Source organism: Rhipicephalus microplus, chromosome 4 (assembly GCF_043290135.1).
Source record: "Rhipicephalus microplus isolate Deutch F79 chromosome 4, USDA_Rmic, whole genome shotgun sequence".
Taxonomy (NCBI): Eukaryota; Metazoa; Arthropoda; class Arachnida; order Ixodida; family Ixodidae; genus Rhipicephalus; species Rhipicephalus microplus.
In genome coordinates this window covers 73472286-73499661 of record NC_134703.1, presented here as the reverse complement: position 1 = coordinate 73499661, position 27376 = coordinate 73472286, and the positions used below count along the sequence as shown (strand labels likewise).

The following is a 27376-nucleotide window of genomic DNA, read 5'->3' as shown; positions in this document are numbered from 1 at the left end:
CCCCCTCCCCATTTTTATTTATTTATTTAGGAACGAGTGGCCAGCGGTGATGCACGCTGCCTATTTTTAGAGGAGCAGCTCCGCTGTCTGGGCCAGCCCAAGCACCGGTGGCGAGAAGAGACGCTGCAGTGCTGTCTCCTGTGGAATACGGTGTCTCCACGTGGCTACCGCCTCATATACCAGTCCGGGCTGCTGTCACTGCCGAGTTGCTCCACCTTGAAGCGCCATGTTGATGCTGTTGGCAACAGCACTGCCTTGAACCGGGAGCCACCATCCCCCACCGGAGAGACACTGCCCAACATGGGAGACATAGACGACATTCACGAACTCCCAGATGTTGTAGACGTTCATTTAGTGGAGAATCGAACAGAAGAAGGACCGAGTGAGGTGAGCGAGCAGTCTGACGCTGATGACATAGATGCACGTTCTGAGACTACAGTGCCGGACAATATTGCCACAAATGAGAGTCTGGACCTGCCAGCAGAAAGAGATCAGCCTTCCACAAAATATGCTCCCTTGATTATGTGCCCAGATAGCGTTCACAAACTGAAAAGTGTCAGGGGTTCTGAGACTGGGAAAAAGTCTTTAACTCGCCATTTTGCAAAGGTACTTGCTGGAAACTCTACGCCACAGGAAGGAGAGCAGTTACTGCAAGTGGTCTACACGAAACCGTCGGATATATTGAATGACATTCGGACAGACGACAGTGTGACGCTGGGTGCTGGAGGTACCACTGCAGCTCCAGAATGTGATAATGAACTCGCGGAGGAGACTGTTGTCCAAAACACACGTGGAGACTGCAGTAATGCCGACCAAACGGATTATTTTGAACCCACTACGGAGTTTATGGCACCATCGAAATGGCTGACTGGTGCAACAGACAAGCCTTCCAATCGTGTTCACATTGTCACCATGCCAAGAAAAAAAAAAGGTGCTGAACGATCAGCGATTGCAAGAAAAAAATGTCACCAATCAATGGTGAAGTCAAATGTACTGCTTCCTAAAGCTTCCAGGACGAATGGGGTTTCCTCGATGGTTAGAAAAGATGCCTTGGCAATCGGGTGTTCCAGTCGCTTACATCAGGCATCAAACCCTTCTTGTACAGAGTCTGCGAATGTAGCAGCTAAAACGAAAGACTTTCTGTCGGAGGGAAGTCTGCGGAGAGAGCTGGCTTCTCCTCCCAAAGACCTAGCTCAACTATTGAACATTGTGGGTGCTGACACTACTTCTAAAGGAACGGTATCTGCGACCTATGCATTAAGTTCTGTGCGAGGCACTGTTGCAGACAACGAAACGCAGAAAGTTGCATTACAGCAAACAAATTGTCCAAAAGACGCAGCGGAGCCGCCTGCGTTTCCTTCAGCGACGGGCTCGCCCATTGTTAATGTTGTAGGATCGTTCCCTGGTGACGGGGCACAAGTTTTAAATATGATTTGTGCAGAGGGCGGACAGCGTGAACTGTTTTGTGGCGAGTCCTCAGGCGAAGGAAATCGGGTTTTCGAGATACTTTACGTTTCCACCCCAGAAAATTTGGAAGCAGGTCAGTGACCCAAATTCTTTGAGGTTGCAGACATTACGACTGCTGTTGTGTACAAATACAATGTAACTATTAGTGCATTGGTTTTCCTTCTTAGCTTCACGCTCTTCTTTTGCTTTTCTTCTCCAGTCACGTAAGACACGTGGATACCATGGTAACAGGAGTTTCTAAGAAAACTCCTGTTACCAGCTCTGTAGCCAACGCTACAGAGCTGGAGCGAGAGTGTGACAGCATCACTGCATGCGTAGCTTCAAAGCTAAACAGTTTCTTTTTGACAATGCAAATACAGCAGTGCACTTTAATTGGTCCCACTGAATAATGAATAATATTGCGACATGCTTTTCTCACACAAAAGTGTTAAATGCAGGTGCCACTGATAAATTTGCGTCCTGTACCTACTTCACCTAATTGCCAATGCACTCATTCTATTCTGGGATTTCTGCATAATGGGGCTCTTAACACAGCTGTGCAAATAGATAAACTTTGAATGTTAAATAAGTTTGAAAAATTGTAGTGTTAGTGCGAACTGTATTGAATAATTCAAAAATATTTCTAAAATATTTTATTTTTTTACTACTTTGAAGCGAAATTGCAGAAAAAAAAGTTGGAGAGAACTCCTACGTATAGTCTTGCGAGATAGCTACATGAAAGTGTTTCCTTTGGCTAGGCTGATGAAGCGATGGCAGGGTGGTGTTCTATAGTTGTCTTATCAAGAATGAGGCAGTGAAGATACGGTTCTATTTACATGATTTGGTGCAAGCATTGTGGTGTCACAACAATTTGCATGTAAAAGGAAAAGAGGCTATTTCCCCCATCTCTCCCATCCCTCAATCTCTGCGGAGGCCCAAGTGATTTGGCAGACAAGGGTATGCTCCCTTCCAGTTAGCAGTTCCCAATCTGCCTTGTAAATGCCAATACATCAGAACATTTGTCATTTCAGGCACTAAAAATCTTCAGCGTTCAATTTTTCTGACTCTCTGCCCAAACCTCAGGTTCAATACGGCATTAACTGAACCCCCTGCTCTCTCGAATCGAATCTCCAAATGGGAACCAGTGTTTTATCGAGTCAATACATTTTTCTAGTCTTCACTCCCTGTTGACTTCATATTGCTTCATATGGTTCATTCGTGGCTAAGCAATTATAAAACCTTTGTAAACGTGACAGTTTATCGCCGTAGGGTGTTTCAACTAATGACATGTAGTTTAGAGAATCGGAATAAGATTCTGGTGCATTGCCCTTAACTTGCTGTGCTTCCATTTTTGCTTTTAAGAGTCTCCATGTTGTAGTAAAATCATGAAACTTTATATCGGTGTACTGGTTTGTTCATTTGGTAAAGTGTGGCTTCCTTCTTTTTTGAACTGCAACCTATTTTTAAGAATTACATTGATCAACCATCTAAAAGGGAACATTGCTACATTTCATGAACAATTCCATAATTAAACCAAAGTATTCCCGGAGCAAGATAGATAACGCTCAAGCACATGAGATAATGCAACTTCTGTTGACAAAAAGCAACATTCTTGACAGTTTCACTGTCCCCGCCCTTTCATTTTTTTTTACTTTTTTAAGGTTGAGCTGGATTCAGTTCCAGCTCGCTTGTTTATTTGAGGATTTTGGGACACTGTGTAGCTCACCGACGCCGACTTTTAGGCACAAATAGTGTGCTTCCTGCCGCGATGGCACCTTTCCATGTGTGGTAACTAGGCAATAGAAAAGCACCTAGTGCTTTTCTGGCTTTCATGGACACAATGCCAGCGCTGTCGAGCTGTGTTACACTAGGTAATTTGCATACTTTCCATTGCATGCCTAGCTCCTTACACACAGTATGAACCCGGAAAAGGTCCAGTATTAGTGGAAATTTTGAACGCGTATGCACATGCATGCGTGTACAGTATATTTCTGTGCATTGTGAAAGAATAATGAGTGAGTTAGCTGGAAAAATGAAGCCCATCGATTTGCAGTTAACAGTATGTGCTATGGTTCTTGCATAGTTCATAACTGTTTGACATACAGTAGACTCTCATTAAATGGAACCTGAAGGGACCAGGAAAACATGTTCCGTTTCCGGAACGGGAGTTCGGTTCACTGAGAGATGAACAAGGTTGCTGAATACAAGCATGAAACAAATCTTGCACCTGTTTTATTTACTATTTAAGCAGCACTTCCGTTAAACAGATTTTTGAAGACGATAGTCTTTTTTGCGGACCTTTGACGCAAAAATTTGGGTCTGTCTGTGTGTCTGTACATTTGTCTATACATTTGTCTGTTTGTCCACGCTTAACAGCATCGGGTACTTGAAACGGCGGACCCCATCCGCAGCGCTCACCAATGTTGCTCAAGATTCAGCGTTCATACTTGTGCAATTGCCAAATAATAAGCAATTATTGCGCATGTCTGGGGCACCATAACAACACGTATATATTCTGCATGTGTGCCTTTTACTAGAAAAGGCATAAATAAGTAATTTTAAGGACCGTAGCGCTTGTCACGCTGTGCTGACCATGCAACGCTTGCACGAAACGGCATTTCCAACGCTTTGCTAAGACAAGATGGTGGTGGCACTTAACCGTTGCCTTGCGTTCTACACCTTATCACCTCTGAGACGCGCCCGTCTCAGAGCCACGCGCTTAGTTTTCGAAAAAAAACTGCCAGATGGCGCTTATGTCTCACATGTGACGTGACTTTATGCGTACGTTCGCCTCCGCTGCACGCTCAAGGCACTCTAACGCAGCGCCTTCAGAATACCTTTCACCGATTTTCTTCCGCAGAACATCAAAAAATGTTTTGTTCACCCTCTCCACACGTAAGAGTATCGTCTTTCGACGACATTTGCAGATTAACATGCAGATACCGGGCCAATTATTGTTCACTGACTCTACTGTACGTTAATTGTACCCTTTGCTGGTACCTAACTGTTCTATAGGAGGGGTTGGGTTGCAGTTCTCTATAATCAAAACCCTCATTTTGCTTGTATATCAATTATTAAACTTTTGGGCACTGTTTGTTATAATTCTTTCAACCAATAGGTCTTCTGGTTGGCTAAGAATGTCATGAGAAAATATGAGCCTAACGAAATAAGACCTTCAGCTAGTTGTTTGTTCACATTTGAAGTAAAAGTAGTGCAAAATAGTAGATGGAATACGTACACACACGTGCAAAATAAACGCGTGCAGTGCTCTGTAAGTGGCTTTCTTGTGATTCACTCCCACCTCCTTGTAGTTAGTGCTGCTCTTCAATTCTTTAAAATTGATTGCTTGGATAAATGTTGTTGCTGGGCCTCTAGAATCGCTTATCTGTATGAGACAAGTGCTCTTGTACCTTTCATCACTGTAAATATGCCATTTCAAATTTATGCCATGTTATGCATCAGTAAAAGTTTACCTAATTATGTATGCTTCCATTCAGTTCTTTTCTCATTGAAAAAGCTGTCAAAGACCATTTTCGTCTGCAAAAATCGCACTGCTCTTGAAGTTGTTTGTTCCTAAATAATTCTGAAGGCAATGCCAGAACAGCCAGTTTTTCTTTTTTGTAAAGGGAAGGCACCTGACTGAGTTAGAGAATTGATCAGTGTTCTCAGCCTGTGATGGTGTATGCTCATAACTCTTTAACAGATGAATACCGAAAATTTTACGCAAGACATTCGTCAAGGTTTCTCAACAGTGTTAGAGGGTACAGTGACAAGTTTGTCAAGAGAATATCTGCAGCGTAGACATGAAACGTGTGTAGTACAGACATGGAGCAGTGAAATCATAGCTGCTCAGCTTAGTTATTAGTGGATAATGCAACTTCACCTGTTTTTATGAACACTCACTTCCACACAGTCACATGTGCCAATCAGTGCAGTCTTTAATTCATGTACACATATATTGAAGCCTCAAATTCATGAAGCAAGTAGACATGAAACGTGTGTAGTACAGACATGGAGCAGTGAAACCATAGCTGCTCAGCTTAGTGTTTAGTGGATAATGCAACTTCACCTGTTTTTATGAACGCTCACTTTCACACAGTCACTTGTGCCAATGAGTGCAGTCTCTTTGATTTATGTACACATATATTGAAGCCTCAAGTTCACGAAGCAAGTGTTCTGGAAACAAATATGGCAGTGACTGTTTGTACTGAGGGAGAGTCTGTAATCGTTCCTGAATCGTGTGAACCTGATATTGTTTCAGTGTTTAGCTCGGTATCCGTTTCGTGCATCCTCCCTTCCGATTGTTTATCCATATCTAACGGTGTCTTCGTTCCAGGCTGCACCTCTGTCCCTACTTGTGTTTCTACTTCTGCAGATGTAGCAGTCTCTGACGATGTGGCTACCCCCGTTTCTGGCATTGTCGTCATATCTGATGATGTGGCCACCTCCTTTTCTGGCATTGTAGTCGTCTCTGACGATGTGGTTACCTCCGTTTCTGGCGTTGTAGTCGTCTTTGACGATGTGGTTACCCCTGTTTCTGGCATTGTAGTCGTTTCTGACAATGTGGCTGCTTTCGTGGACAATGTTGTTTCGGGTGGCGTAGCTGCATCTCGGGGCGTTCCCATTTCTGGTGGACTTGCATTTTTTATTACGAAGATAGTGGGTGCACTGTGACCGGCTTGCACGACTGGAGCATTTGCTAACTTCACTGCACGCGGCGCTGAAGAGAATGTTGACACACTTGGCTTTGAGGCTGCTGCAGGAATCCAGGATATTAACTTTCGGTAACGAGGCACAGAGCTTGCGAACCTGCAAACAATAGGAAAAAAAAACTGCGATTTAAATTTGTGGGTCTTAAAGAGGGGCACAGGAGGCTGGCATTGTGTGGCCTGTTGCTAACTCGTTTAAACTTTGTAATCTATGAGCTCATACGAATAAAAGGGGGAATTTTAAGGGCTTGATTTTTTTGATACAATATTAATAAAGCCAAAAAAGATATAGGAGACATTAATTGTACTGTTTAACAGTAGTGTAGTAATTATGATATAAACGTGGAGAAGCTAACTAGACAAAAAGACAACTTGCCACCGGCATAAACCGAACCTGCTACCTTCGAATAACAAACTCTATGCTTTACCAATCAAGCTACGGCAGCGGCCATCTTCTTGCACACTTAACTGGGTATTTATGTGCACACAAACCCGAAAGTGTTAGTCAGCGCAGCTGTTAGCCATAAAGGCGAGTGTAGAACACTCGTCATGACTACGAGCTGTGCGAACCGGCGGCCCGCTGTCTTTTTGTCCACATTACTTTCTTCACATTTATATCATAATTGCCACAGTACAGTTAAGACACTACAATAAACGTACCCTGTACCATTCTTGCCTTTATTATCTGTTAGTTTTCAAGAACTCATATGGTGAGATAACTTTTGTCAACTAGAGAATGGTAGCTGACTGAACATGACTGTTGTTACAATTTAGAATTTCTTAAGACAAGTGTTGCTATATACTCGCAGAGCATAATCCGTTATTTGGGCTCATTAATTGATTGATAGCTCCAAGAAACTGAGACGACAATGTTGAAAAGTGCAGCTGAGCCAAGAACTACGGTCATCTCATGTTGCGTATGCTATACCGTACCAATACGACCGCAATATTCTGACGCAGCACAGTACCAGTCTCGTGCGTTATGCTTCGCTGAGCTTATGTGGTACTGTCAGAAGGGGCACACCACATGACCCTGTTTTGATTACCTGCTAGCAGGCAAGGTGTTGTCTCGAGGCCCAACCGCAGTGGTTTCACTTTGGCTGCTGGGTGTCGTCACCACAGCAGCACCACCGCTCTCCCGGCTGCAGTGAGAGGACATGGCGGTATGGCGCCGGACGAGGTAGAGTGTGGGCATGGGCAGCCACTGGGCCACGTGCTCGTAGGCAGTGCGCGAGCAAGCGTGCAGGTCAGCGGCAAAGCGCAGCGTCGTGGCGCTGTAGCGTCGCGCATGTGGCACGCGTCCGGCGTTCTCATGCCAGTCGCGTAACAGTTCCTTGGGCAGCCGGTCGCTCACTGAAAACTGCTGCTGTGTTGGCCGCTGGGCTAGCGACAGCTGCATGCAGAATGACTTGAATTAGCATACAACACCATGCATTTGTTCATGGCTACGGACTAATTACAGTAGACTCTCGTTAAGTGAAATCTGAAGGGACCGAAAATTATGTCCCATTTACTGAGAGATGAACAGGACTGCTGCGTACTAGCAATGCCTCCTTTATTTAGATGCCTGCTGCATGAGAAGGAAAACAGATGCCACACCCTTTCCCTCCTTCATTTAGAATAATGTCGGTCGTTAGCGTCACCTGTGGCGGACAGTGTAACAACTCAACATTCTGCAAAGCCTCCGAAATAGTCGTGTGCTGTTGCAGGTCTCGAATAACTCTCCACTGATGCGGCCCCTATGGGCCGCAGGTGAAAAACGCTTAGTAGACGACATTCGCGCAGCGCGCAGAGAAAAAGCATGCAGGGTGCAGTTTTGCTTGGTAGTTACTGCACACGAACAAACAAATAACTCGTATTATGGCAAAATTAGATGCAAAAATGATAAATATTAAGTTTCAAGATTGTGGGAGGTCTTACATTGTCTTTGAAACTGTTTTTGTCGTTTCGTGCGAGAAATTATGACAGCGAGCAGATGTACATTGCATTGCAGTGCGAGTCCTAGTGGTAGGCACGCTTGCATTATTGCTTGTACTTGCTTTTTTTTTTTATTTCGAAAGGCTTGTGCCTACTACTTGTGTTGTGCGTGCGTCCGGTCCAACCATCTACACTCGGACATGCACTATTGTTGCATGCCAAAGTTAAGGTCTAGTCAGCGGCGAAACCAAGACGGTATGTCTTTTCATGAGACAGCGGCTGAGAGCCCTTCACGCGAGCGATGGTTAACCGCCATTTCAAGAGAATCGTGGGTACCAAACAGTACCCCGAACTATTCTATGGTATGTAGTCTGCACTCTATTCTATCGGAGTTTAGAGACGGTTGCACAAGACTACTTCTAAAGCCGGATGCTGTTCCTAGCGTGTTTGATGACCCGACTGGCGAGACTGCAGACATCGAAATGGTCGGAGTAAAGCAAGACGAAGAATACAGAAAAGAAAGCGCGAGGCTTCTCCGAGCCAATGCCAGCAGCCACGACGACAGTGGTACCACAGCCTTGTCGACAGGAGGAAACGATATGGAAGCAAGTGGTCCTAAAGTTGACGAGTCGCCAACAAGCGAGAACAAGAACCTGAGCGAACCCGTGCAAGAAAGTACCAGCTTATTGAGCAGCAATCACGATGTTGGTTTGCTCGCGATGACAGGGCCTGCAGTGGTGACTGATGTCGCAACATTTTCCCTCGATGCAAAAAAGCAAGATGTGCTTATCGTAGTTAGCGCAAAAATGAGCACCAGAAAGAAGGTGACCCTGCCCTACAAGCGCTTTGTGAAGACTCAAACAGTCCCAAGCGCGTTTTCATCGCATTTTTTGGTTCAGCGCAAGCGATGGCGCAAAAAGGAACGTGCTCTGAAAGCTAAAAATGAAAGGCTGCGAAGAACTGAAAACGCCTACAAGAACGAACTCGAAAAACTTAAAGAAGAGTGCAATGTAAGCGCATTTTTGGAAGTTGTAGCCGATGCTGAAGAGGGAAGCACAAAAGCTGTGTTACTGTTAGATCGAATGAAGAATTATAAAAAGAAGAGACCAACGTGGTCAGAAACAACGATTAGACACTGCATTGTCATTCGAGACTTATTTACAAAAGCATATGAATACATTAAGTCAGAGAAATTACTAACTTTGCCATGTCGCACTACTCTTCAAAAACATAGTGGCAGCAGCTCCGGAGAAGTTGGTTTCAGTGAACTCGTTCGCCTGCGCCTCCAAACAGAACTGGAAAATTTACAGCCGCCCCAGTCAAAAGTTTGTGGCCTCATTGTCGATGAGATGAGGATACAGCAAGAACTGCTGTACCACGAGCAGCGGGATGCCTTTGTTGGCGTCGTAAACATTGGTCCTGGATTGGAACAACTAGCTCCCAAATCAGGAGAGTATCTGACCAACTCACTAATGTGTTTCGTTCTGTGTGTAGCCTAGGCGCCAGGTTCAAGATAACAGTTGGGTATATTTTTTACAAAGGGCTGCACCGGTCAGCAACTTGCTCTGGTCATAGGCCACGTGCTAAAAAGCTTGCAGACGCCAGTTTTGACGTTTTTCGCCTTGTGATGGATAATCACAAGATCAACGTGGAAGCCATGAACATAATGTGCAATGGCAAAGCAGCTATAAAAGATCAACATCCCGCCGACTTTTCTAAAGAAATCTACCTCTCCTTTGACCAGAGCCATATCATGAGAAATGTCAGATCTCAGTTCTTGGCAAAGGACTTTCGTAGAAATAAGCACGTGTCATCAAAGTATGTTAAACAATTGTATAGGATGCAGAAGCACCCTACAATGAAGCCAATGAGATTTCTAAACCGCAAGCATGTCTACCCTTCAAATATAGAGAAAATGAGCATTAGGCCTGCTGTGCAGTTGTTATCGGCAGCAGTGGCAGCAGCTGTTAGCTATCTTAAAGACCAGGCCAGACACACCTGGGACTTGGAGTTCACATAAGCGAGGCCTACAATCGAGTTCATGAAAATTATGCAAAAATGGTTCACCCTCACAGACGTGAGTAACTTTCAACAGTATACTCACTGCAACAACGAAGACGCTCAGCCGTTCACAGACGTCGAAGACCCGAGGCTTGAATGGTTGGAAACTGACCTCCTCGATTACATTGAAGACTTGAAGAATGAAAGTTTGGCAGGAAACTTTTTCAGTAAAGACATGTATCATGCTATTGTCTTCGCAACTAAATCAAACACGGACTGCACACGCCATTTGCTCACCTTGAAGCATATTAAGTTTGCGCTGATACGCAAGTTGTCAAGTGATCCAATTGAGTCACTTTTTGGCTTTTTATGGCGAAGTTCCAGCAGCAACATGTTAGACGTGAAGAGCGCTGTATGCAGTCTAGAGAAAATGTTGAAAACTGGCACCATTGCTGCTTCCAAAGAAAGCAATGTTTAAAGCTCGACGGCCTTTGCATCGAGACAACTTCTCTCTTCTCAAATAAGCCCTACTACTAACCCGGGTGCGGCTGAAAAGATCTTGAACATGGCAGTTGCCGTGTTAGAGGAACACTGCCTTTCGGAACTACCATGCCATTCAAATCCCGATGTAGCGGGGCAATGGTGGGACGTTTTATTGTCCGAGCCGCAAGCGAGAGTATCTCCTGTCAGAATAGTGTCCCATTGCTGCACTCACCTTCTTGGGCTTATTGAACATCAGGACCGTGGTGGACTGCTATATCCAAGCCAAGAACTCTTGAAGCTTTTAGGAGGGCTCAGGAAGTTTGTAGACGGTGTTTTGGCGCACAGAAGAGGCATCACAAAGCCCCCTGAGGTTTGCATAAAGTGCACTGTTGAACTACTTGTTCTACTTCCAGTTCTGAGTTGTGGAAACGCAGACGTCGACTACCGCAAGCAGCTCTTCGAGCTCATTTCGAAGAAGTTCATAAAGCCAATGCTCAGTAATTATGCACTCGGTGCGACTGACAGCAATGCTACTGTGAGAATCATGGAGAACAAGCCTCTCTCTCTCGAAAAGTGCTGAAGTTGTAGCACAGCTCGACTCATTTGCCTGTGCGTGTTAATTTATGTTGCTGTTTGTGTTCATGAGCCAGATTTCTAAACATTCAGATAAAAATCATTGCTGTCGTTTTCGAAGCTGTTTATTGAATCTACCCAAATTTCGCTCTGTGTAAAATTGAAAAAAAAAAATAGGCACAAATACGTTCACCCCAATGTTCATCTTAAAGCAACGTGTGCAGGCATTTGGTAAGGAAACCCTTTGTCAGTGACGCTGAAAATACCGGTGCATACGCCATGTCTTGCACGAATATTTCAGTGTGTTTTTGGAAGTTTCGTTGACTGTCTCTACATGTACTATTTCACCACTACCGAGTGCTTGCTGCTCACAGTAGGCCATTGCTTCTCCAAAGACATTTGCGCCACCTTTAAAAAACGCACCCATACAATCATGCAGAACACAGCGCATGCCGGAACGTCAGCAGCTGCCGACGCGCTGTGGTATCGCCTGTCGCCGTGATGGTAGTGTCGGTCGCGAGCGCCACCTCGCGGCACTTGCTCAAGACTGAAGGCAGGCCAACTCCGCTGGGAGCACGACCCATTCCTCAGGCATCTTTCTAAAAGAGGCGTTGGTATAACCATGAGACCAAATGTATCAGTGGCAGTTGTTTCCTTTAAGCAGCAGTTCTGTTTATAAGATTTCAATTTGCTACTACGAGTCTATTGTATTTCTACTATTTCTGCGTTTTATAGTTCATGTGGCTTCAAGACAAGACGCAGTGTTTGGCCAAACATTGGAAGTATGTAGTGCAATATAATACACATCTAATTAACCCTTGTTAACAAATTGGTGTCTCTTAATCCTTTTTTTCATGCAACCACTCTGAAAACTTACTCATGCAAGGCCAGTAAATGCATTGCGTTATGTTAATCTTGCATGTGATGGTCCTGTACCGCCTATTGGTATTGAGTCAAACGTCAGTACGTATAATGAAGTTTTACATGAAGTGGAAAACTTCGTTGTATAGTGAAATGTATTACATTGAAGTTCATATGTTTTGCAGGTATACAATTAGCAAGCACGCCGAAGTGCCACAGACATGAATGAAGGACCACAGACTGTCTCGCTGCAATAGAAAACATGAAATTCGGAGAGTGGAAAAAATTTCGACTTTTTTACGTGACTGGGTAGTAGTGCGCAGCTGAAACGCCAAACCGGATTTCTAAACATTGACAGGGAACGCAGCACTGCATTTGCCAATAATAAGCATGTGACACTGCTACAGATGACTGACTAGAAAGAAGCGATTTCATATTGACACTCAGAATGATCATGCGCTGCACCACACATTCATTGACCGTATTGCGCTGCACTTCTATCACTTCTTCTTTCTCTTCATTTTATATGTATGCATTTAAAATTCTGGCTGCATCAAACTGCCTAACAGTCCTCATGCTGTTTGATAAACTGATAAACTAAGATTTGAAGGTAGCTATTGCTACATACCACTCTTCTGGTGCCATATGTGGGAGCAGGGCGCTATCTCAGCACACTCGAGGTGCTGCGTTAATGTTTTAAGCTCGGCATCTTTTTTTTTATATATACAGTAACAACAATTGCATCAGTATTTTCTTTTTTTTAACTTTCAATGTAGAAAATGGCTGTCCTTGCATCTTTAAGTGACCTACTATTCTTTTCAAAAATGTAGAAGCTGTTCTGTGTTCTAATCTGTTCTACTATCCAGACCAGTGCGTTCCGTGCGTCCCAAAAACTTCTTTGCTGGCAAGCCTTCAGTTTTTCGACATTCCTAAAAATTGGCTGCCAGTTTCAAACAATACAGCATTCAACGAAAGGCACACAGACCTCAAACTTGAGCTCCTTGTTGGCATTAAGCAGTTTGTTGTACGCTTCTGACTTGCGCTTCAGCTTCTGTTCAGCCACACCGAGGCGCCGTTTAGCAAGCTGAAGCAACAGCTTGAGCTTGACCACCTGCTCTGGCTCTTTTTTCCCGCCGCAGTATGTGTGTAGAAACAAGGCTCCCGTGGCTGTCGTTTCGGGGCCCGGTTCACCCGAGTCGAGGTCCCGGTTCACTGTTTGTCCAACAACTTCAGCATGTATCTCCAAGACATGAGAGCTGTAATTTAAGAAGGATAGTTCACCATGTGTACTAAAGGATTTTTTCAAGATTCCCATGCCTTTGATACACTAAAGAATGCGAAAAAAAATTTACTGCTTTTACAGGTTACATTCTATGGTAATCTGAGCACGTCAGGGCAAGCAAGGTGGTTATCGCACGTGACTACATCTGCTGATATTGTCTCTCTGGGAATACTTATTGAATTATGTATCGATTCCAGGAAAAAAAAAGGCAAAAACGGTTCTGTTTTTGTGCAATGTATAGAAAATAACTATAGTGGCTTGTAAAAGACTTGGCGAGAGATAGGTGTGAGCCATTCGCCGTACAACATGGCTACAGTTGCGTGGTGAACCTCTCGCATACAAAGCAAAACTTTTATAGCTGTACTATGGAATAAATATTATTGATGGTTCAAGGACTGTTGACAGAATCCATAATATTTATAATAATCATAATGCATTCATGGCTTTGAAGCTTGTGGTGTTACTATAGGCAAGGTTCTGCAACTCCTTAAAATCATAGGCAGCGCTCGCCTGTGTTAGCTCTTTTTCCATGCATTCTTATTTTTTCCTGCGCTGTTGAAATTTTCATTCAAGAACTACCAACTCGCCTTAAAGACTTGACGTTAATAGATATTCAGTAAAAATTCCACGATATTGCTCTCTGTTTGATGTTTGAACTAAATCGATAGCATTATGTAAAAACACTCACATACCAAGAAACTGGCAAATCTGTGACGTGCACTCAGAATCTCTTTAAAGCAGAGTAGCCAACTGTTCTGTACTTTAGTATAACCCTTCTTAGCTTACATCGAAGTCGGCAAGCCAACTCACATGTTATCCCCGTCTGGGTCCTCTTCGCTTTTAATACCGTTGGAAGCAACTGAATTTAGCTTCTCGAAATGAGCTGGCTGACTGATACTGGCATCTTGCTGCAAGTTGAACATTCGTTTTTTAGGCAATGGCTGGCCCTCCAAACTTGCATCTCGAGCCTGGGTTGGTGCATCTGTTGTAGATAAGAACAGAGAATATTATTCTTGATGAGTTCAACTACAAACAAGCTTAGTTTCTAGCTAGTGCATGGCTGCAAGCAGCATTTTCCCAGATACTATAGTGAAGTAAATGACACAACAAAACATCTGCTGCATGGCTACAAAAGTGTTGTACCATGCAACTGTACCAATTGCATGATAGGTTTGCATTCACAAAAATCGCAGTCTTCGTGCTCTGTGCAGCGCTTCTAGCTTTTCCATAGCGAGTGTTCGATGATTCACTTTAGGTTTCAGCAGACAGTGCTATGCTAATCTGGCCCAACCAATCTCTCCCTGAAGGAGTCCAAGGAGCCATTACCATAAACCATTACAAGACACCAAAACACTGAAAAAGCTTACCTTCATAATACTCCAGGTGAACAAGATGACAGATAAAATGTAATGCATACAGGATACAGAACGCATACTGTATTCTTGCATAGGCAGTGCCATATTCTAATCACACATGTAATAAGAGGTGTAGATCTGGATTGCATTTACTGATGTCTTTGATTGCAAAGAGGTTACAATCTGCCTTTTTCATGCACCTGCACTGCCCTCTGCTATTTTGATAGGGTTTTAGTAGGAAACTGGAACAGCCGCTATTGCCATGACAAAAGCCTCCAAAATAAAGGGGCGTCTTGTGACTTTTCTGCTTGCGGAAGGGCCCATGCGCCGTGGTATCGTGAAAAAGGTGGATTGCAGATTAAGCTTGTCGAAATTGTATGGAGGGCACGACAGTTCCAATTTTACTAGGATAATTTTACGTGCGATGTGTCTCATACAAGCGACACATTAATACAGTGTAAACATGCACAATCACACATCTCAAGTAACCTGAGCTTGAAAAAAATTCTTGCACCCCCCCCCCCCCCCAACAAAACAAAAAATTGCAGAAAGCATTTTCAGAACATCACGCACACTGAATAGGTTTCCTAGCCAAATACACAAGGTTGTTCGAAAACTGTTAAATTAGACAAGACTGCTTTGCAGTATTCCTATGCATGAAACTGACAGGTTTCTAACTATGACATAGGCACTTGAAAACAAAATTTTATAGAGTTTTTTAGAGACTGGTTTCATTTAAGATAATTACAGCGACCAGTAGAACATATTTAGCAAAGGCTTAGCAGACAGAGGTGTAATACTGCACGCAAAAGCTCTATCCTGGAGTCCATGGCAGTGTTTTTTATTCAGTAGGAAAACTCTACAACACAGAAATGTGAAGCTCTGAATAGATATAAGGGAATGGCAAGCTTGAAATATTATGAGAATGGCTTGAGTAGACATGGCTAGTGTTTTAATTTTATACTGGGCGAGGAAGACTGCTCTTAGCTAACCTTTTGCCTATTTGTTCCCGAGCGGCTTTAGAGACCCCACAAGCCACGGCATACCATGATAGTTGGAGAAAACCCGAGGAATTCAGCCAATTCAGAGTAAGCATCAACATAATGTGCATATATAAAAAGGACTCAGCGATTCACACTAGCATATGTTGTACTTACGATTACTATGCAAAACATTATTATAGCAGAAGAAAGCAGGAGCAAGAGAGCCATAGCTGCTGAGAGAGCTTACAATGTTACACATATGAGCAAGGAATGCCATTGGTTTGCAAAGGTCGTTGAGAAATTTAACGACCATGACTCTCAGTCTAGAAGGAAGCCGTGTTTTGCCTCTTGACTGCTATTTTGAGTTCATGCAATCAAACGGCTGAGAGACATTGCCCTAGCGATTCACTTACCATTTACGGGTGATGATGTTGTGTTGGGACCGGTGATTCTTCTTTGCAGCTGCTTTTGTGCTTGGTTGGCAGTTTGCTGGACCTTGGTGGCTGCTCGGGTTGCTCTACTGTGTGTCTGCGATGCGAAGAGCCAGATTATAGTCACTCTTCTGCTGAACTCGAAAATTGGATGTTGGAAAAAAAAAAGGATTACGCAGAGCACTGCGCTGTCCAACTCCTCCTCTAAGCCTCGTTCATTAGGTGACAAAAAAAAGGAAAGCATTCGACCGGGATCAAATGATAGATTTTTGCTCTGAAAGGTCACAAGCATTTTTTGTCAAGAATAAATGTGGCAAGTTAAAAAATAATGCAAAAGCAGGAGGGCAGCCACAATTGTAAAAACTTGAAGCAATGTCTTGATGAGCTCTCTAGTGGCATCAATAATTAGAAGGCATTAGTTAAAAGACAATTAACTTACAAGTAAGCGAGAATCGCAAGTGAGCAAGAATGCAACAACTTGCACAACATTAATTTGAGTCTGACCTCGACAATTTTCCTTAGGGGTAATGTCTGCCAAAGTGAGGTGCGTTCTGACCTTTTGAAAGCAAGATTTAAGACGTCCGATCCAGTATGTGATTTTCGTTCGTCGGTGACACTTCTATGGCATAATTTTTCAAGACTTACAAGCCCTGCAAGCTTTCGGACCATTACTTCTTGCTTTTAGTATTACTGATTTAGATGTATGTAAGGCAGCAGTTGATGTAAAAATGTCAGAAGTGTCAGGTACAAGGTGTGTTCAAACGAAAAGGCAAGAAACGACACTGTCGATACAAGTGAAGACATTATTCAGAGTATCCATTTTGTGCCTGATCACAAAAGCCCGATTAATGAATGAGCCAAAGGATTTCTCATTCTCGGAATTCCTGTGGGCATGACGGTACCCAAGGCTTAGGAGAAGGGTGTATTGAAGGGTCAGTTGGTACATGATATTAAGGGGGAACAGCACAAAAAGAGGATGAAGAAATGCTCGTGTTGTGTGAACATTCTTTCGTCGTCCCACTTTTGCGGTTTTCTCTCAATGCTTAGTAGCGTCCTTGAGTTTGTCGCCCGAGCAGAAGCACTTTTCTCTCAGACGTTTTTTCAGGGACCAAACACTCTGAAATCACAGGCAATGAATGGTGGGCGGTTTAAAGCCGTCTGCTGTCAGAAATCAGATAATGCCTCGCTGCTTCTCCGTCGTCGAATTATGTAAGGCGAACATTGTCCTGTCCTCGCACACACTGTGTCACGTCAATCGGATGGTGCTATTTATAAGATCCCCTGCGAATATGGGCGCCCTCGCGCGCTCCGATCTACAACAAGGACTCCAGTCACATCCTTAGATGTCTCGGTACATTTACCCGTAATGGGATACGCACCTATCTTTATGGTCATGCTGTTACAAGGTTCTGTACCTTCTCGTTCAAACACCCCTCGTAGATGATGCTCTACATATTACAGGCAACTGTAATAGTTTACCTGTACTCTTTCTACACGGCATCCAGGATGCATGAATAGTTTGTCACTTAACTAAATACAAAGTGGTGTGAATGCACTGTAAGGATGCAAAAATTTCGATACACTGAGGCATATTCAAATAGCCAATCAATTCATGTGCTGTAAGTCCCGCATATCAATCAATCAATACATAGCAATGCATGAAAATTTGACAGAAATTCGTCTTGTTGGGGGAGAAGCAATAGTTAAAAACAACATACACTAAATAAAGGCAGTAACTGAACAACCTTTACGTTAAGAGTAAAACCTGAAGTTCAGGGGTCACTTGGGCCCATTCAACTGAAATGAAAGCGCCAGTGAGAGCAACACACACATGCGCACCCAAACACACACACCCAAAAAATGTTTTTTTTTTTATGACGATGATGAGTACAGTACGATGGATGATTGAAGACAAGGGTGCACACAAGAAATATGGTTTTATTAATACTTCGACTGGTCGGCCAGAACGTTGCTTCACTTTACTTCGAACAAAAAAAAAAGTTATTTATACCTGTGCAGTTGAAAAGCAAGTTAGTCAGGTATGAAAATTGTGCAGGTTTAGTCGGGTCTTGACAAAAATGCTCAATTTTCTTAACAATATCAGATATACTAGACGAACTATCCAACCTGAAATTGTTCAACGAAATCACTATTTATTTCTAATCTCAAACTTACTATTTGCCCATCTATAATATACACGTACAACTCCTTTGCTAGTCGTATGAGAGCCAACGTATTCGTTGCCAAGGCACATCACCACTATGCCTCCTTTGATCATTTCCTTATCATCGGCCCTCGTGAACATTGCACCGCGATAACGGAAGCATAAAACGAGGTGGCGATGTCCCTGACAAGTTGGCATGCAAAACGCCACTTTATTTTACTTATGCAAACATAGCACTAAAATGCATACAAAATAATACAAAATGTAATATCGTATAGTTTGTAGTATCGTGAAGCATTCAGGCAGCTGCCAGAAACGTCAACCGGTTAAGGTGCTGTTAAGTATTTCCAATGGCGTCCAGTGTCTCAGAAAACAAACATGGAAGTTCCCACTAAGCGAAAAAAGTAGCCACCTGTGTGTATATCTCTCATTGGTGTCTCCCGGTTATCCCTGAAGAGGGTATATAGTTAGTACTCAAACATTTGCTTATGTATGTAACATACATATTCTTTACATGCATAAACCACATGTTCTTGCAAAACAGTGAGTAAAGAACCGGGACTGGCAACAGGAACTCTTGCTTTTGCTTTAATGACAAGGTCGTAAGTGCATAAAACTGCTCTTTTATGGAAAATTCTTCCATTTTTTTATTTTAAACAATGTTTGCTTCGCGCCCTGTTCACTCTTTATAAATATAATGATTCAAAGTGTAATCTTTTATTGTATTCAGATACCCATAACTTCAAGGGCTTCTTGATGGCCTTTCACAAATGGTCATCCATCGAATAATGACCCTTTTGAAAGTTGGCAATGACATCTGCCTATAACATAACACTTAAGCAGTGCAATTAAAAGCTCAGTTGAATGAAATTAAACTGTATGGTAATTATTTTATTGAATAAAAAACAAAAGAAAATATTATAAATCTAATGCTGTCTTTTTAATAAGTGAAGGTTTTTAACATTGTGTCCGTACACACATATATCTCATGAAAAGTGCTATTTGAGCACGTCTTCAATCATTTTCTTTAGGAAACATTGTTAGGAGAAATTGTATGTTTGGTATGTAATATATAAAGATGCACATACACAAACCTACATAGAGAAGAAGTTTGAGAAAAGCGTTGCAAGGTCACCTTCTAGCGACATTTATTTTATGCCGACCTCATAACAGGAGCTAGTGTCTCATCAAATGACTGCCTAGGTGTAAATTAAAAAGTGTAGCACAATAGAGTTTATGGCCACCGACAGGCTTCAATAAATACTTATGTGATCAGTGAAGTGATAAGAACATCCTGCAACATTGTAAATATTTTTGAAAACCCTCGGGACCACTACTTCCAGTGTCAACTGGCACAATTGGGCAGTGCCAATCACATTAATATGCTCAATACCTCCCGTTGCTGACTGCTGCTTGATGTCAACTCGACTTCTGGCTGTGCCATGCACTGGTTCTGTATTGTATTTAGTTTGGTTTTTTTTGCTTTATGCTGTGGAGGGAAAAAAAAGGGAAAGGGCAAAGAATTCATTATTCATGCTTTTCAAGTTTGCATGCAAGTGAAGTGTTTGCCTATTACAGCACAATGGAGATGCAACTAATTATGTTTCTCAACAGGTATAACAATGTGGTCACACAGGCAACTCCACAGAGCACTGTACTCATGAATCAGGATCTGAAAATTTCCCGAGTGAAGAAATTAACCCCGAGGCATCAAATACTGTAAAATGCCAAGCAAGTGCACCTCTACAGTGAAGGATAATTTGACCAGATTTGGGAGCAGGGCGCTTGCTTGAACCAGAACCGGTCATTGGTGCTCATTTTGGGCTTATTTCAGATCTCCTGAGAAAGGGAGGTGGGCGCTTGTTCGGCATCTTGCGTTAAATATGTGGCTTTCTGAATAATGTGAACCACGAAACACAATACCGTGTTGAAAATTAAGTGAAACTATACGACAAATCTCTTCACCTGTAGAACTTTTTCATTAGGCTGGTTACTGTTACATGTGCAAGGTAGTCCGCACCAAAGGTGAACATCACATCAGTATTCAAGCTCTCATATAAGCAGATGTTTGATACATATTTCTGGCAACTATTGTCGTGTAAGTCGACACCAAGATTACATGTCATACAACGAAAATTTCTCTCCTGTAGTAGGATAAACTTTCTAGTTTTGCCGGCTTGAATGTTATAGTGAGGTGTTCACTTTAAATGAGGTAAACCCTACACAGCTGCCTCAATTTTTAGTGACCACTTCTCCGAGTGTCAGCGTCTTTTGATGGAGCCGAGTTGCAAACAGGCCGAGTGTAGGCGCATGCCCACAAAGTACGCTCACTCTGGCTCACCAACTGCTACGCTCTTCCTTCTTAAGGACTTCACTCTATATCAGTACACTTCAGACAAACAGACGTGAGTAGGCAAATAGTTCTGAAAGTATTTTATTTTCCAAAGATGATCATTACAGTCAAAGAAATGAGACTTAAAGATACGCTACATGCCCCCAGACATGATATTAGCAGAAAAACGTGGTTCGTCTAAAATGTACTAACACAGGGTTACATCCTTAAGAAGGCACAGCCCAGCAGACGATGGACCCAGCTGAGCGAGCGTTGTGGGCATGCACATACCCTGGCTCTGTTTACGCTGGCTCTGTTTACGGCTCAGCTACATCATACAGTGCTGACACAGAGAAGAGTCGCTGCTCACGCACGCTAGTTCAAAATTTGGGTAGCTGTACATGCAGTTGCGTTCAACATGAGCAGCAGCACGGGGCATGCCAGCCAGTGACCTATGGAGGACCAAATTAACTTTTATCACGCTCACTTTGGTCTTTGAGCTAGCTTTGTGCACACACACATGATGTGTTGAAGCAGACTAGAGTATCGAACTGATTACAGAAACTAGCTGTGATTACCTTGTGTGCAGTTGGGAACAATGTTGGTAAGCTCCCAGCTCGTATTCGAACCGTCTGACCAGTTTTGTCAAAGCATTCGGCCGTAAAATGCATGGAGCACAGACGGTCACCGTCTTTGGGGGTCCAACCGTCCCACCGATTCACAGCGCGCGCCCATGCTTCTCGCACAGCAGCAGCCTTTGGAAACCTGTCAAGAGATCGAAATAATCTCAAAAAACCTTCAGGCAGGGGGAGAGGCACTAGTGTCTACTTAGTTATGTAAATGTAATTAAAGATTTGCCTCTGTATTTGAGCATGCACCTTAATTTAATGCCTCTACCTGACCTGTTCGCAATGAGATCGAGTAAGTCCCGCCACAAACATGCCCAAGCCGCTCTTTGCTTTTCGGCACGCTCACAAGAGGAGTTGCAATTACACGAGGTGTCACGGCAAGGCTTCAATGTCAAATTTCGTGATGTGAGCGCTAGTTTTTCAACAATTCGAGACCTAATTGATCCAATTGCTGCACTGTGTAAAGGAATCAGTGCGATAGATGTACCACGAGCTCTATAGAAGGAAACAACAGAGCAGAAAACTGACAGAAGTGCTTTTGGCACTGTCACCATGCTACTACACTGCTGATGCAGTCCCAGGTAAACCTACTAATGTCCCTGTCTTTCTATTTTTCAAGCAACACAAGTTTTTACGAATTTGCAATTTCTTCTTAAGCTTCGTATCGCGAGACGAAGCGTTGCTCTGCTAAATTTCGCCAAGTACAGTAACAACTTTGAAACAAGTCCAGTTGAAACAACTTTTGAAACAAGTCCAGAAGAAGAAGTACAACGCTTAACGTGTAGCGTTTGCGGTGCAAGCTATCGCAAGCACATCACTGGACGCATATACAGTTTTCGCAGTTCGACGAATTGGGAAGGCACTACAGCATCAAAAACAAAGTTTCAGGGATAGTTTTTCGAACCAGATGCATGCGAGGCAATCGAGGACAACCGAGTAAAAGGCGTTCATCGAAGATGCAGCAGCGCGTACGGAAGCGCTTGTGAGGTGTGGCAGCTTGGGCTAGTTGGTATGGCATGACGATAGTTATAGCGCGAGAACAAAACGACGACACAGTGTCCTTCTCGTCTCTGTGTCGTCGTTTTGTTCACGCGCTATAACTATTGTCAAGCTTGTGAGGGCCGAGTTTGAAAACGCGATTTGAAATGCGAAACATGCAAAGAGCTGGGACGTATCACGTAGGGCATACTTACGCGTGGAACGTAAGTCCAGAATCCCGTTTCACACGGTTCTTGCAGCCGGGAGCGACACATGTGCCAACCATGGCCCGTTAGAATGTGGGCACAAGCAGCCGAATTGCAGACGTTCTTCTTTCAGCCCCTGCCAAAATGGCGCTGGCGGGGTCCGTTTCACGTTTTTTTGTGGCGTCATTCGTTAACGTCGCCGCTCTCTGTGCTGTTAGCGTTCGAACTCACTAAAAGATATTCGGAACTGAAAGGCATCCGGGGTTTTTTTTTTCAATAATCAAATTAATATCGAACATAATGTAGCCCCCAAGATGACGTACATAAAGCGCTGCGCATATCTCGAAGGCGATATCATTCAGCCGTTTTACTTGAAATGAAAAATTTTCTAATACGCATTTTTGAACTCTTGCGCCCCTGATAACCACCAACTATCATATCTACCAATGACGAGCGTTGCAACATGCTCCTTTGCGACGCGTTTTTTTGCCGGCGTCACGAAAAACTTTCAGTTTCGGTTCAGTTACGCTTGAACACGTTCAGGGCTTCACAAACTTGTAAATGGCGGAAACAGGCCTGCAGGAAGTGAATATCGTACTGCCATTCGTTACCACAGCGGTATGTGAGCGGTGTTGCCTACATTCCAAAAATTATGGACACAAGTGCCCACAACTCTCAAAACCGAATCTTCGGTACGCCACTACGCAGGGCGTCTACGACTAACCAACCAATTAGAGTGCTGAGTGACATTTTACGGAAGGTGCAATTGATCTTGCAGCACTTGTAGATATTCGTACGTAACGAATTATCGGCAATAACAATGTACCACCGTCCCCAAAAGATTGCGGAGCCGACATTTCCGACAAGGCTATATTCCAGCTTTGTCTGAGAAAATAGCATCTAAATAGATGTTTCTTCATGTAGTAGACCTTGGTACCAACGCAGCTACCAGTTAGGTTAGAAGCGCCGCGCACTAACAGAGCAGACATTCGCATTTGCAGTGAAGCCCACATTCCGTAAACTTTTGGGTGCAGAATATAAAAAGTACACCAGCAATGGTGTATAACACTATTGGATATAACAAGTATTATTTCGCATTGAACGTAATTTCATTGCGAGGTATGCCAATTCATATGATGGGTGAACAGCTGGAGCGCACTTCTCTCTGTCATATGACCGGTTCAAGTAAATGCATAATCAAGTAAATGCATATCTTGGTCGTTAAACCATACACATATAGAGGTTACGATCGGCTTTTTTTTTAAGCTTAATTTTATGCTGACCATGCACGATATGCCTGCTTGAAACCAGAATTATTTGCCTGAGGCAATAACAGTTCAAGAACCTACAATTTGTGGAAGTGGGATGGTAATACCAACTCATTGTAATGGCAAGAAGGCACATATGCAGAGCACACATCATATTACGGCTCTATGAATCACAACATAGTGGCACCACTCTCTTAACACAAATTATGTAATATGTTGTTTTGTATCTCCATTGCTGATGTGTACTTCTAATTTTAATGTGACAGCGTTAAAGACGTAGTTTCACAGAAATTCTGGCGTTGGCATTGTTGGTTGCAAGCAAAAAATCATCATTTTGTGCTTGGCCACGAAATCGAGAAAGATGCAAATAAAATAAATAATAAAAAATTGTGGGTCTGAGTTGAGACCAAACCCAGGTCGTCTGCGTGGCAAGTGGGTGTTTTATCACAGAGCCACGTTTCTGCTTGGGAACACAATGAAAATAACATTCTCTGCTTGAAAATTCAGAGAAAATAACTTTCAGATTTTACAAACACACACGTGCAGTATACATGATTCACAATACAGTATGAAATATTGCAGTAATAATGCGTGGTACAAGCGTACTTTGCCATCGGGCATCAGAACATGTGATGATCATAATGACTTCATAGTTTGAAGCCAGTGACGCACTACAAAAGGCACAGACGTTACTGCACCTATTCTTTCAAGGATGTGTAATTGTTGCGTAGCAAATTCGAAAAGACTTCATGCACTAAGTGTTTGAAGTGTGCACTAGAAATGGCATATCGCCATCACGTTCAACTCTGGAGAAGCTTAAGGTTCCCAATTTACTTTATATAAAAGAAACAGGCATGCACTAAGTGCTTGAAGTATGCACTAAGAACAGCATATCACTATCACATTCAACTCTGGAGAAGCTTAAGGCTCCCCAATTTATTTTATAAAAAAGAAACAGGCACATAAGTGCCCTAATTAAAAATGATAATGTTCCTAAGGTTCTTAATGTGTCGTCTTATATTAAAAGACATTCACTGCACAATTCCACCTCGACATGACTCACGAATGAAAATAAACTGATAGTTTTGCTGGAACCCTTGATTGTAAACTCCACTAGCACTTATGCAGCATTCAGTACACTAACATAGCAAACTCAACTTTTTGCAGGCTACTTCTATGCACATATATTAACATACTCCAGCAAGCAAAAACATTACACATTCAAGTTTTTTTTTTATGTCTACTCTACTTCTCAATATCACTGTCGGTCTAGAGCCTCTACATTACGATATTCTCATTCAAACGGTGGCAGTGCACGGTTAAACCTCATTCTAGGTGATTCTTGGGAATTCTGTCAGCAGGAATAACTACTATTTCACTAACATACCCTTTTGTGGAAGTTGGAGATGGTACCTTGAAGTGGCAGCATTGAAAATGGGATGCACATATGCTTGCTTCTGCAAACATTTTACACTGGCACTGCGAAATCGCAGCATCATTTTTAAGCAAAGCCTATATTTATGTCCGAACTCGTTTTGCAAAAAATGTTTGCTAATTGGATTTGCATATGTATATATAGATCAATTCTTGCATTGCAAATGAGTTCTACGGAAACCCGCAAGGTGGTGGAAGGGTTAAGAAAGGGAAAGAAGATAATCACTCGTTTGTAGCATGAAACCGCAAGAAAATCCGTACGGTTATCTCAGAAAGCCTCTTAGCTGCCGAAAAATTTATTCTGTTTCGGTGTTCAAACTTGCGACCAACGCCTTTCCGGGGCGGTCACTCCATCAATCGACCTAACCAGGAACCTAGCAATTGACAGCGCGAGTCAACCAAAACGTATAGACACAAGCACATCAACTCGAAGCACATGGACACAAGTATTGCAAATGAGCTCTGCGAAAACCCGCAACCAATTCCAATAGATCAATTTTCTGCTTATAGTACATCAGAAAAAAAAGAAGAGAAAGCATTTCTTAATTGCACCGACTCACCAGACTTGGGACTGTCTCGACAACTGGTGACGGAGTGGCACTAAGCTTCGTGCTGGTGTAGTTACGCACCCGTTCGCGACAGCCAGAAAACTCTGTAGGCACGGCTTCTGGCCGCAGGCATGCTCGATCAAGGCCCGCATAGAAGCAGCTTGCTTTAAAATGTTGGGAGCAGATACGGTGGTGGCTCTTTGGCTGCAAGTCCTCGCGGCCAACGGCCTGTAACCAAAGCCGCAGCATTTCTGCGTCACGTGTCGGAAACCTGCATAAACAAGAAAACCAAACCGTAACCTGATATTAAATGTTGACTTTCAGTCAATTTTCGAAGCTATTAATGCATTTACGTACGAAATTGTGAATGGCATTGAATTAAAGCAGCAGTTGACGGCTGTTTAATTGAGCCAGCAATTGAGCCTGTTTTAATGAAATATGCATTGAAATCAATGCTTTCAAATGTGACAGCCAGAAAAACTTTTCAGAGGAAGATTGCACTTTCCCGAAAAATTTGACTGGTCAGTGAAAGCAGGGCAAGCAGGTTTTGCCGAGTCGTTTTATTTTAGTTACCCCTATATGGTAAAATTTTATATGCTCCAAGACGGGGTGGGGAGGGGTGGCCGATACTTTCACAAGAAATGACAATTAACAATTGTTTCACAAAGTTTCGCTATGATTAATAACCTTTTGAATTTGTTGTCGAGTTGGTCATACCACTTGCTTTATATTTTCGGTGGCAGACGCCGATTTACTTTATATTCTGCCTCTTGAACCCGGCTACTCGAAGAGGTCACAACTTTCATGACAACTAGCAATTCACAAACATTTCACAAAGTTTCACCGTAACCACATATGATATGGCCATTCAATCGAAATGCATTTTGGTGCTTCATTATATATGCAAGTTTCGGTATATTTGGCAAAGCGCACCCGCCGAAACAGGGAAGCGCGGAAACAGTGGATTTAAAGGGTCCGCCAGAGCGGATTCCAAAATGGACTCGCCCAATCAGCTGATCAACTCTCTCCCACCTTCTCCCACACCACGCCCACCGTCGCCTACACCACGCCCTTCTTTTTTTCGACTTCTTAACTCTTTTTTCGTCGTTGATCAGATGCCTGCCCTGGTCGGTAATAATTTCTATTTCAACGACCAGAACAACGTTATAACAAACCTGAGAGCGTTACACATTCGCAGGAAGTGATTGATTATCGATCACGGCTGGCTAGACGCGCTCATGGCGGTGTTGCTTTCGCATTCTCACTACAGCTAGCGCTCTTTATTTAGTGGCCAACGTTCGCCACTAGTACAGTGATACGCCTCTCCGAAATGTGAAACTCCAAAGAAAAAAATGAGACCTGATCAGCGCGTACAGGAAGAGCGCAAATAGTTTACCGCGTGCGGCAAGAAATGTATGGAAGCACTTGGCACCGTTTGCCTCTGGCGCGGTGATTAGCGCCGCCACCTACACTGTTTAAAAGCCTGATAGCTAATCATCACTTTAATCGAGGGCCTGAGACACGAAACGCGCCTGTTTTCATGCAATATAACGCGAAACTCGCAGCAGACAGCATCCATCAACAAACAAGCGCAGATCGCTGCGAACGGCAATGCTCACGCATGGAAGGATATGTTGACTCCTTTTTGATGCCTTGTTCCGCAACCTCTTACAGCGCAAAACGCTGGCATTGTATTTGTAAAACGTTACGCCACAAAAGACAAATCAACATGCAGTGGGACTGTTGGCACCAGAAAAAAATGGCCCCTACGTAGCG

At 43.1% G+C, this 27376-nt stretch overlaps 2 protein-coding genes across 10 annotated transcripts in view; one reads left to right on the top strand and one right to left on the bottom strand.

The window, feature by feature from the left end:
• The window catches only part of LOC119172121 (THAP domain-containing protein 1), a 21956-nt gene extending 8979 nt beyond the window's left edge, over nucleotides 1–12977 (top strand). Inside the window, exon 3 of one of the 4 annotated variants that reach the window (XM_037423123.2) lies at nucleotides 12176–12977. In XM_037423123.2, the coding sequence (XP_037279020.2) occupies nucleotides 12176–12215 (40 nt within the window). In that variant the 3' untranslated portion in view covers nucleotides 12216–12977. Of the gene's footprint in view, nucleotides 1–30; nucleotides 4927–11568; nucleotides 11959–12175 lie in introns of those variants that run through there. The other 3 variants (XM_075892943.1, XM_075892942.1, XM_075892944.1) reach the window with 3 other exon arrangements.
• LOC119172119 (uncharacterized) lies at nucleotides 5365–27376 on the bottom strand. Of its 6 annotated transcripts, none has more exons than XM_037423117.2 (9): nucleotides 27220–27357; nucleotides 25613–25871; nucleotides 21116–21302; nucleotides 19599–19694; nucleotides 16024–16138; nucleotides 14083–14254; nucleotides 12976–13246; nucleotides 7202–7548; nucleotides 5365–6255 (listed from the first exon to the last, which is right to left on the bottom strand). In XM_037423117.2, the coding sequence occupies exons 1-9, from the start codon at nucleotides 27221–27223 to the stop codon at nucleotides 5607–5609; spliced, it is 2100 nt and encodes a 699-aa protein (XP_037279014.2). In that variant the 5' UTR covers nucleotides 27224–27357; the 3' UTR covers nucleotides 5365–5606. The 6 variants fall into 6 exon arrangements, with proteins under 6 accessions (XP_037279014.2, XP_075749060.1, XP_075749061.1 ...); XM_075892945.1 differs by lacking the exon at nucleotides 27220–27357 and adding an exon at nucleotides 26288–26596; XM_075892946.1 differs by lacking the exons at nucleotides 19599–19694; nucleotides 27220–27357 and adding an exon at nucleotides 26288–26330.